This window comes from Parasteatoda tepidariorum, chromosome 5 (genome assembly GCF_982258835.1).
Source record: "Parasteatoda tepidariorum strain Cologne lab strain chromosome 5, Ptep-v5.0, whole genome shotgun sequence".
Classification (NCBI taxonomy): Eukaryota; Metazoa; Arthropoda; class Arachnida; order Araneae; family Theridiidae; genus Parasteatoda; species Parasteatoda tepidariorum.
The window spans coordinates 42,335,032-42,346,656 of NC_141759.1; the positions used below are offsets into that span (position 1 = coordinate 42,335,032).

At 30.1% G+C, this 11,625-nt stretch overlaps 1 protein-coding gene across 1 annotated transcript; it reads right to left on the reverse strand.

The window, feature by feature from the left end:
• Positions 1-2,309: 2,309 nt before the first annotated feature.
• Positions 2,310-11,569, reverse strand: LOC107446717 (uncharacterized). The gene is made up of 2 exons (XM_016061435.3): positions 11,348-11,569; positions 2,310-3,876 (listed from the first exon to the last, which is right to left on the reverse strand). Exons 1-2 carry the CDS (start codon positions 11,448-11,450, stop codon positions 2,597-2,599), a joined length of 1,383 nt encoding a protein of 460 aa, XP_015916921.1. The 5' UTR covers positions 11,451-11,569; the 3' UTR covers positions 2,310-2,596.
• Positions 11,570-11,625: the final 56 nt, after the last annotated feature.

Below are 11,625 nucleotides of genomic sequence, written 5' to 3' on the forward strand. Positions count from 1 at the left end.
CTCATCTTTTTTTATATATATAGAAAATTTGTGTCACGTCCACCTCTTACAAACCATCATAAGAGAAGAAGAATTAATTTTGCAAAAGTAATGCATTTCTGTTTGTTAAAAATACTGATATAAATTTTTCTGGTTAAAAAAAGTATAATCTTGATGGACCTGATGGTTTTTGGTACAGTAAAACTTGTGTAAGTTGACCACTTGTGGTGCATTGTTTTAGTGGTCAACTTAGACAAGTGGCCAACTTATGTGTCATTGTTTACTTTTTCGCTGCTATAGATGTAATTTTTTTTTTTTTACTTGACTTAAAAAATTTATTCAGAAAATATGCAAATGAATATCTTAAGAAATGCGTTTAAACCTGAATGAACTTCAATTTGATACATATAATTCTAATATTTAACTAATTTTTTTTAAAAAAATTATTTCGTTAGTTATGCATGTGAAGCGTTTAATAAATATAATTTCTTAAAATATCAGAACACGAGAACATGCAATTTGAAAACTTTAACAAAATAAAATTATTTGAACACTTTAAAATTTATTTACTACACTTAAAGATCAAAGACCATAAATAAAGGATCAAAGCATATTTCAGAGCATTCATTTATTCAAATGCTCACTATTGCGACTGGAAGAGCAACTTTTCAACTAACATACCTGTTTTCAATGAACGGATGAAAGAAATGGTCAAAAGCTGACCCCTTACAGTTTCCCCTGATGGTCAACCCACAAAAGGGTTTAGATTAGCTTTTTACACTATTTCACCAAACAAGTGAAATTTTAACACACATTGCCAAAATGACAGAAAATTTTCTGATTTTTTTTCCTGGTCAACTTATGAGGGTTTTATAATAGAATTCCATAATACTCCTAGACAAAATTGACTTATTTCAGTGGTCAACATACAAAAGATAGACAGGTGGTCAAGTTTCAAAGGTTTTGCTTCTTTATATTGTATAGGAAAAATTCCGTTCCTGATAATTGAAGTCAACTTATGCAGGTGCCCAACTTACAAGGGTGATCAACTTGGCAGGTTTCACTGTATGATCTGAGAAAGACTAAAGAAATATTTTACGAACGTATGGAACAAATAGAACCACTTCAATTGTCTTTATCAACAGGAAGAATATGTTGATAGGTTAGAACAAAGTTTGTTACCTGAAGTGCCGCTGATTACTTCAGAGAACTAAATTTTTCAACAAGATAATACTTCTATGCAAGTTTCTAAGAGTGCAAAACTCTGGTTTGAAGCTAATACTGTAAATTTACTTGATTAGCCGGTGAAGAGGCCCGATCATAATCCAATAAAAAATTTTGGAAACTTCTAGACCAAGAAGTTTATAAAAATGGCACACGATGTCAATGCAAACAGGATCTTGTCTTCACTATTAATGATGCTTGGAGAAAAAGAAATTTCCGTGGACACTTTAAAAAATCTTTCAGAATCAATAAACTCTCGGCTTATCCAAGTGATAGGGGGGGGGGTAGTTTTCTTGATTATTGAGGAAAATTTTAATTTTTTTAGAACATATCATTTTGCTTTTTTCCGTGTTTCTTTTAGTGTTAACTTTTTTAGAATTCATATTTTGAAGCCAAAATTTTTTTTCGAATGGCAGGCACTGAACTTTATTCGTTTCGCCTTAGAAGATGCCAGAGGTGTTACTCATTTCGCGTTACCCAGTGGGCACCTGTGAACCAAAGTCACGGAGGCGAGTAACATTGCCCACGCCACACTGCCACAAACCCGTTCATAGGACACACAACAGAGGACAACACGAGAGAGAAACATCCATGCCCAGAGCGGGATTCGAACCCGCGGCCATTGGCTTCACAGCCAGGAGCGCTAACCGCTCGGCCATCTGGCCGGCAATTTTGTTTTTATGCGTTATAAGTGTTATCACAAAATTTTACAACAGTAGTCAAACATATGAAAGTTTCATTTAGATTAAATGAAAATAAAGCATATTTTAATTCAATTTAATATTATCCTTAAACTTTTTTTCACGCATTGTAATGATCGAATAAATTTTGAATTGGAGGTATTCAAATTTCTGCATAATTTTAAAAAATATTTCAAGGTTGGGAATATGCCGGGAAAAATAGATATGTTTATTCAGAGAAAGTATATGTTTTGTGTCTGATTTCGTAACTTAAATTATCGTCGAATCTATAAGGTGATCTCTCGAGCCATTAAGATTGAATCTTAGTATGTAAAAATCTGATCAAAAGTTATTCACATTGTTTTGTTTTGTTCGCTGTACACCAAAGGCATATTATGCTAGCATAAGAAAATCTAACTCCTTAAATAAAAATTAATGTTATAAAATTTAATTTCACAAACGCACATTTCCATACATTAGTGCAATGAATTATAGTTGAATGCTACATTTTATGAAAAATGAAGTTTAAAATATGAGAAAATACTTAAATAATAGTTCACCATCAACAGCTCGCCCTGTCATATGAAAGTTCTATATTATGAGAATAAATGCTTCTTATTATACATTCAGTTGAGTATATTATACATAAGTCATTGTAAAACGTACTTTAAAGCTTTTAAAAGTCCGTGTGGAATCGAAACAAAGCTGCGTGCTCATATGGAATTGTTCATATCTAACAGAGAATTTATGTTAAGCTGATCAAGTTGTTCTTGGATGGAATTTTTGACTGGTTCTGTAATTGCATCCGCTAGTTGCAATTTCAGTCCATTGGTAACCAGATTAATAACAGACTCCATCACATAATCCCATCTACCCAATCCTTGGAGGTCTAACCATACATGACGAATGCCTTTCACATAAAAGTTATCCAATTCCAGGCGACTATCAGATTCCATGTTTTGTTTTAACTTTATGAAACCCTCAACAGATTTGAGTTGAATTTCCATACGGCCGCTAGTTTCAGCACCCAAGATTTTAGCATCCCACAGATAGCTTCCAGTCAAATTCTCAAACTCAAAATCAGCTTCGAAAATGAGGGAGTTATTTGCAAATACAGTTATAACATCTCCTTTCTTTTTCAAAGTAGATAACCCATACAATGTGCCGTTTGTAAAATCAAGCTCTCCTCGAGTTGTTACAAATAACATAGACCTCTCGAATGATTCTTTATATTCTGGGAGTAATAAAGGCTCGAGGCCATTTTCAGACATCAAAGCAGATGCTCTTTCTAGAATGCTGTCAACGATATTCCCAGATTTTGGATCCAAAAAGTCTTCAGGTAAGTTATTAAATATCACATTATCGAACTGGTACTTAATATACGAGCTTAATTCGCCAAGGAGAGTTGGTTTTAATTCACCTAATATCAGCTCGCCTAATTGGTTCAAAAGGCTATTAGAAATGCTTCCCCAGGTTCCACCTCCCATCAAATTTTCAAACTGCAATGCGATTTTATCCACTTCACTGTCCATTTTAATGTCATCCACTTGAAGTTGACCATTAGAAGAGGCTTTCATGACTGAATGTCCTCGTAACGTTATTGATGACATATTCATCCAAAAAGGTCCTTCTCCGGACAAAGGAAAGAATGTCACCGTCCCCTTCAGATAATATTGTCCGACGATGCTCAACATGGGAAGGGACATCTCGGCAGATAAGTTCATTTTTGAGAAGTTAATCGCTATTCTGTCGAGTTGGAATCCTTTTAAACCGTACAAGGACAGGTCTGTAAACTGTCCAAATATATCAGTGATAAATCCACTACTAGATATGTTGAATGGCTCCAGAGAAACTGGATCATCGACATTTTCAGCCAGAAGAGCGCTCAAATCAACAGCTCCTGATTCAGATCGAGCTTGCCTTAAAAAGTCTTGTATTCTAGCCATAGGATTTTCATTGATTTCTCGAACTTTACGTATGTGTTGTATCAAATCTGTAAAAAAGTTTTCAATATAATTATTTATTTCGAAAATCAAAATTATAACAACAAGAATAATTAAATAACTGTTTTTAAATTATGTTAAGAACAACACGTATTAAGGTGCAGTATAATATATACGACTTTCTGGAAAGAGAAAATGAATGAAAAGATCAGCCGGATGAAATGGTCAGCTAGATCTACACACTTAAACCTTGTAGATCATGTCGAGGACAACTGGAGCACGTATTCTCTATCTGTAAACCATCTACAACCAGAAAACAACATTTGTTAAAAAGGGAGAATAATTGTCGCTGGAATTTTTTAAAATGCTGTATTTCCAGTCCGAAATAAGATCTGCATACTTTTAAGAGGGCCCACAGTGCCGGGAACAAACTTGGTTTTTGTGCCCTCTTACATATGATCACAGTTGATCCGCACTTTATTTTCAAGTTCAGTTTAAATATTATTCAAATTAAAATAAACCTTCTTAAAACAACAAAACTTGTTCATTTCATAAATTTTCATTCAATTTTTTAAAAAAAAATAAAATTAAACAGCGTATGATATTAACATAGTTTCAATTACATTTAGATATTTTTGATCATGTTTATTGCTTTTGACATACTTAGTTGAATGATATTTTTTAGGAAATTTTTCATTCAATATGTTTCCAACTTGTGGGGGGGGGAAGAAAAAGGAAAACCTGAGTGTAAATCGAATAAAAATTTGGATAGGTTATGGGTCCGTATATCATGGGTTAGAATGTCTTTGCCGTTTACCTCAACCATGGAGAACTATCGAGCTTTTCCTCTCAATGTAAGGCTAGTTTATCCCAATACTTAATACAGGAGTTCACTTGTCTTCTGGGTTGGGTTCAAAATTTGAAGGCTACGAAGCCAATTGATAGCCGTAAACCGAAAAAATGGGTTTGCTGCTCAACATTGGTTATAAAATAAAAAATAATTATCATTAAAAAGATGTCGCAAGCAGAAACTTAACTTTTATATATTTGAAAGCGTTACTAAAAAAATTATGCATATTTTTTGCAAAAATAATGTACTTCATTTAATGAGAGTTCAAAAATATCATTTACGTAAAGTTTAACAGCTGTCCAATTTAAACAAAGAAAGGCTATTCTTGCCAATAACAATGGTTGTTTGTAGCGTGGAATTAGCAGGTTCGAATCCCGTCGTAACCTTGGATGCACCTTCGTGCTGTCCTTCTCTAAATTGTACAATCTCTCTTTCAACTCGACAAAGGCTTATAAGCCGTACTTATGTATTTGAGAATTAGAAGGCTGCATGTGTGTACCTACAAACAGATAAAACAATTGTTGCGATGCCATTAACTTTAATAGTTACTCACCTAAAAAACTTCGAAATTGATTATCTTATGGAAATCTGACGAACAGCCAGCATCCGAACACCAAAAAATAATAATGCTGACGTGGAATTGCCTAACACTGTAATTCTTCCTGTTTAGTTAGAAAATTCTTCACCTTCTTCTTAGAGATCTGATTTATATATATATATATATATATATATAATATTGATTTTATAAATAAAAATAAATAATAAAAAGACACGTTTTCTGAAAATAAAATTTTATATTATTAATATATTTTATTTTAGTTTATATCATTTTTTCTCAATTGTATAATTATATTCTAATTATGAAAAAAGTTGGAATGCCGCTTTTAAAAAGGCATTCCAACTGTCATTCTTGAAAGAATTAAAAAAGGCAGATAAGCTCTAATGAGCTAAAACGACAAGGATGATGACAACTATGTAGAAGTAATTCAGATATATGAATTTAATCTAGAAAATAATTATTGATTTCATATTTAGTTATTATATTTAAAAAGATCTCTATCTCTTGTATATCTAAGAAAATATTTTCTGACTTTTCATTTTTTTTTTATTTCATTTATTTATTCTTTTCAGCTTATAATTTGTTTTAAATTTATGAAACAAAGTGATTAAAATGAAGAATATTTCATCTGTATAACTGAATTCCTATTTATCTCAGCAATAATGAAATCATTTAATGTTTTCTAGATAAAATAACGACCGTTTTGAGATAGTTGTTACTATTATAGACGTCACTCCTTTGTTAAATAGAAACCAACTAATTTTTTTTTAAATAAAAACATAGAAGATTTTTTTTAATCATGATTCATATACCTAAGTAAAATGTGCTTTAAAACAAATAAATAAAAATATTGAAAAGCGAAAAGCACTATAAAAATATTAGTATAAAAATAATTAAAGAAAATTGCTGTAAATTTTGAAAATAAAAACGTTATTTTTTTCCCTTTCTTAGTTAAAAATTCAGTTAAACTTTTTTTCACATTTGTGCGCTGTTCACTTTATACCTCTAAAGACATTAAGTGACATTTGTCTCTAGAATCAAACGATTTTACATTAAACGTTCTGATAACCTACTATCGTTCATTTGGTTAAAATATCGTAACCTTGACAAGCAGAAACGGCGCACTCCGAAAATACAGCAAATCTGTCAAAATCTGACTTACGAAACGAAGCGGAACAACCTAGTTCTATTCCACTTCCTTAGTTAGATTTGCTCAAAAGAAAAATATGTTGTAAGGCTTATATTTTAAGGAAATATTATTCTAAACTGTTAATGAAAAAATGTTTCATTTCTCTAAGAATTCGGAATTTTTTTTTTTAGTTGTTTGAGCTGTGGTCAGAACTAATGAGGTATAAGTAACGAAACTACTGTAATAGTTACTTTCATACGTAATTTGCAGTCGAATGCGTTATTATTTTATAAAATAATAGTACAGTGAAGTAGACGGAGGTAAAAAAAACACCTGATCATATCCATATCCTATACGTATGTATGTTATACAAATGTTTACAAATGATCAAAATTAAAAGAATACGTGCATGTCATAACAATGAAATGGAATGTATGTTAACTTTCGATGCGCCCACGATACTAAAGTACTCTCGGTGTAGTTTAATTTTTAAAGCTAGTTAAAGAGTTTACACTTTACAAAGCCACAAATATTTGATAATTTTATAGTATTTCTTGATTTAAATATTCGCTTTCGGGAAAAGACATAACTAGTTTAAAGAAAAGAAATCATAAAGAAATGGTTAAGAATAATAAATTTTCTCATGAAAACATTAATAAATAATTTTTTTAATTTAAACTAAATTTTTAGAAATTTTTTCTACCTTCAACTTTTTTGGGGGTTTTAAACACAAGTGTAAATTGAATCGTGTTTTTTCGACTACTGAGTTAGAGGTACTAAAATTTTCAGAACTGCGGAAAAAAAATCGCTTGCAAATTATGATGATTTTTAAACATCTTTCACATTCTGTAGAACAAATGTTTGAATAACACGTAGCGGCGGCAAAAGTACCAAAACAAATGTCATTTTTGAGTTGCATAAGAAATTGCAAGAAATATTTTTGGAATGTCGACTAAGAAAGTGATTTCCGGTTTCCGAAGATTAAAAATAGCTATGCGTTGTAGTAAATTGTGTTTCGCCATTTTGCAATAAGAAGATCTGAAGTATTCACAGAAATCTATCGTTCAATATAAATATTTCGTGCTTATTATTTTAAATTACATAAGCAATTTATTTTGTTCCCGTTGCTTACTTTTTACTTTAAGTACCAAATTTCAAGAAATTAGTTTAGATTAGAAGATATTAGTTTAGAAGATATTTTATGTACAAATAATATATTGTGAAATTTGACAAGCCTTATTTTCAATTTTTTTTCTTTATAGGTATAGGCTTAACCTGATAATCAGGCAAAACCTTTTGTTCAAATTGTTTTACAATGGGGTCTTTTTTCTTCATAATTATAAGTAATATCATCGCACCTCAAATAATCTACTAATACATCATACCCATTTCAGTAGTACTTCATGTGTGACGAAATATTTTATCATACCCAGTTAACATGTTAAAAAATAGAAAATAAGTGACATAATTTTATCTGATTATTTTAAATTTGAAACCAGAATTCTTAATTTTCAAGTTCTTCGTAATGAGCTTTTCAATATAGTAAGTAGTCCAGATGCAAACTCTTCAAAATCTTATTTATGAAACTGAAACTTGAAAAATGAAGAAAATGTTTAAAAAAAAATTATCGGAAGAAACTGAACCTGTAAAATTTTACTTAATTAAAAAATTTATTGGTTTTAAAAATATCTAGATGGAAATAAAAGTTGGCATATTTCAAGCACTCGAAACCAAAATTTAGTTTCGACTCATTCAAGTCTGGCAAGTCTCGAGAATGCATACCTGCCAACTTTCTATCCTTTCCATTATAATTTTTCCCAGTGGTATTAAAATGGAATTAAAACTTCATTTTTAAGCAAACAAATACGTTGTATTTGAGAAAACTTAAGTTGACAACCATGATAGTAACGCATATTCTTATATGTGCTTAATTTTTGTAAGAATAGTGGTGATCAAAATCATTTAAAAATTAAAATTATAAAAGAAAAAAATAGTATATATTTACTACCACTTTAAATATGAAAATAAAATCTTCCGGATAATCCGGAAGAGTTGGCAGGTATAAGAGTTAGTGCCTATTATTAAGCACTTAAAACATGTCCATTTTTATTTCCGTCTTTGTATTTTGGACTCCAATGAAGAAGTTTTTTTAAGCAAGTAATGAAAAAAATATATTAAGAAGTTTATAACGAAAAATAATTAACTACCTTTTCTTCTGAAAATTCAAATTATTAATTATTTTAACAAACTATTGTTTTAAAGCAGTGGTCGGCAAAGTGCGGCTCCGGAACCGCATGTGGCTCTTTGGCTCCTTAAGTGCGGCTCTGGCACAAATATCCACGGAAGGCGCAATAATATTTTTATTTAAAAAAAAACTTGGTAAGAAAAAAAATTACATCTTATTTTGATAAATTAAAATTCCTCTGTAAATCGAGAGTATGTATAATTTTTTGTTTAAGTTAAAAGACAGATAGGTAATTAAAATTTTATATTGTTGTAAAAATACGTAGCGAACATCGAGTCAAAGTTTATTAGTTTTCGTAAACGTAAACACAAACTATGTACAAGCTACAGGCTGAAATTGTTCGCATGTTTTCGGCGTACTCCGGTGTGATACAAAGGTACCACAAGCATGCGCGCATACTTTTTCTAAATGAGTGGGGGTACAAATTGGCATCACAACACAAGTGGTCTGCTTTGAATGACCTGGAGAAGGAAGACATGATCATATTCAACGCTTGGAATAGTATTCCTGACTCTTACGATCAGCTGAAAAAGCTCGCTTTTGCTGTTCTTTCCCTTTTCGGCTCTACATATATATGCGAACAATCTTTTTCAAGCATGAACATTATCAAGAGTAAACTGAGAAGTCCTCTTATTGATGAGAACTTGGAATCATGCCTAAAATTAAAAACAACAGCATACAAACCTGACTTACTCAAACTTTCCAAGGAGATGCAAGCACATTGTTCGCATTAATAAATATTTATTAAGTATGAAATTTAGTTTTATTTAGTGTACTACTTATTTAGTGTAATAAAAGTTTACTAAACAAGCAGATTTGGCTCCCAATTTCATGTTTGGCTCTTTGGCTAAAAAGTTTGCCGACCACTGTTTTAAAGTAATGTTTTTGTTTAATATTGAATATTCAGTATTCAAGTAATTCATGTTTCCACAGAAAGTTAATACTTTTGCTTTTGTATAACTATAAGAATATTAATGATTGAATAATATTTTTATAAATATTTAGGAATATATTGAGGTCAAAACAATTTTTTTTAATCTACAAAGTATTTAAAATTTTTAAGATGTTAGAGGCCTTTTATTAACCAAAAAAAAAAGAAAAAAAACTTCCATATTTTTTTTTTCAAAAAGAGAATTTGTGAATAGTTTCCCGATGTTTCTAAATCTAGTTTTCGAAAATGTTTCTTAATATGTTCTTCCACTGAATTCTTCCGTTATAAATTATTATTGAGGAGCTCAGTTGAAGAATACATCTGTTTAATTTATTTTCAGATTTCTACCATTTTAAGCCAACCAACACTATTAACTTACATCTGACTAGATGTATCACAGTTTGAAATAGAAATATCCACTCATATACTTGATTTTTCTTAAAAGAAATTTAAATTTATAAAATAAGAATAAATATTATTCAGTTTAAATTTTTGAAACGGCATTTTGTATTTCAAAAAGTACCGTAATGCCGTATCAACACGTCCCCCCCCAACACATCACTTTCTTTGCTATAATAGTGCGAGAAATATTACAGCTGAGTAGGTTAAATAATTTTCGTAAAATGAAAATTCAAAAATGTCACTTATTACTCAGTTTTATCAGTTATTACTCAGTAAATGTCACTTATTACTCAGTTTTATCAGCTTTTACTCAGTAAATGTCACTTATTACTCAATTTTTTTAAGGTTGCCTTGAACCATTAAGAGTGCATCTTTGTAAGCGGCAATCCGATCTCAGATCAAAAGTTATTAAGGTGTTCCATTTTTTTTATTTGAGCCCTGTATTATACGAAAAAAAAAATCTTGTTATCTTTTGCCAATAAAAAAAAAAAGGTTAGCACACCATTGCTTGAGTTAATAAATCATAATTGGGAGTAAATAATTTTAAGCCGAATTTATAATGTAAAAGCGAAATATTAAAGCTTAAATTTTTCTACCCCTGGGAAATTTTTTCTCTCAAAATACTTGACCATTGGCTTCTTTTGCACCTATGCCTCTTCTTGCTTTCAATTTCAATTCAGCAAACGGGATAATAAAATTGCTTTAAGTTTAATATTTTAATCTTTAAGTTTAATATTTGAATATTTGTGTTTAGAATTTCAAAAAATAATAACAATAATAAATAAATAAACAAATAAATGAAAAAGAAAGAAAAGTTTATCTTAGTTTGTTATTCTATCATATAGGCTTGTATGGGGCAAAACAAAAACATATTATGACGCATCAATTTACCAGTTTTCTAGAAGTCAGAGGAAATTTAACGAAATTTAGGTAAATGTAATTTTAATTGTGTGTTATAAATTATTTACTACAAAAAGAATTATAATTTAATTATTTTGTAGTTTATCTGTTAAAATAAAGACTAAAGTGTAGGGGGATTTAATAATTTTATTTTATAATTTGATTTCAATTTAAAGTTCATCGAATTAATAAACATTATTATGTTTTTTTTCTTTTTCTGTTTTATGTGAAAATCATATTGTAAATATATAAATTATATTTTATTTCTGTTTGTGCTAAGGGAGAGGAGTTGTTAAAAGAAATACCTCAATATTCGATATACTCCCTCCTGGCAGCGATCCAAATTTACTGCGCCAATTTTGAAATTACGCAAAAACTTATTACTCTAAGTTTCATTTACGCAGTGATCAAAAACAAAAAACAAAGTGGGGTAGAACTAAAAAAAATTGGAACAGCTTTAAAGAAATTTTTTCGGTCCCATTTTTAGTAAAAATTAATTACTTACTTCTAGTACTGCGTCTTTCTGCCGTTGAAAAATTACCATTATAAATTGTTATAAAAATTAAGATAGTTAAATATCTATATGACATTATTTTCTTTGTATACATTCTCTTCTCTCATAGAAAGGAAAACAGTGAACGACACACACTCTATTAGACGAAACAGTTTCATTAAATGTTTGCTCCGTGAATCAATATTTTTGACCTTTGGGTCATTAAATAGAATTGACCTATGCACACGTGATGGCTTATTTGATAAGGCTGGTGACGTTTGGCTTAGTCA

Excerpts from the sequence above, each read along its gene's own strand:
- LOC107446717 (XM_016061435.3), bottom strand. The coding sequence starts at position 11,450 with ATGTATACAAAGAAAATAATGTCATATAGATATTTAACTATCTTAATT. Across the intron at positions 3,877-11,347 it reads AGAAAGACGCAGTACTAGAA|ATTTGATACAACACATACGT; the intron begins GTAAGTAATTAA and ends ACTTTTTTACAG.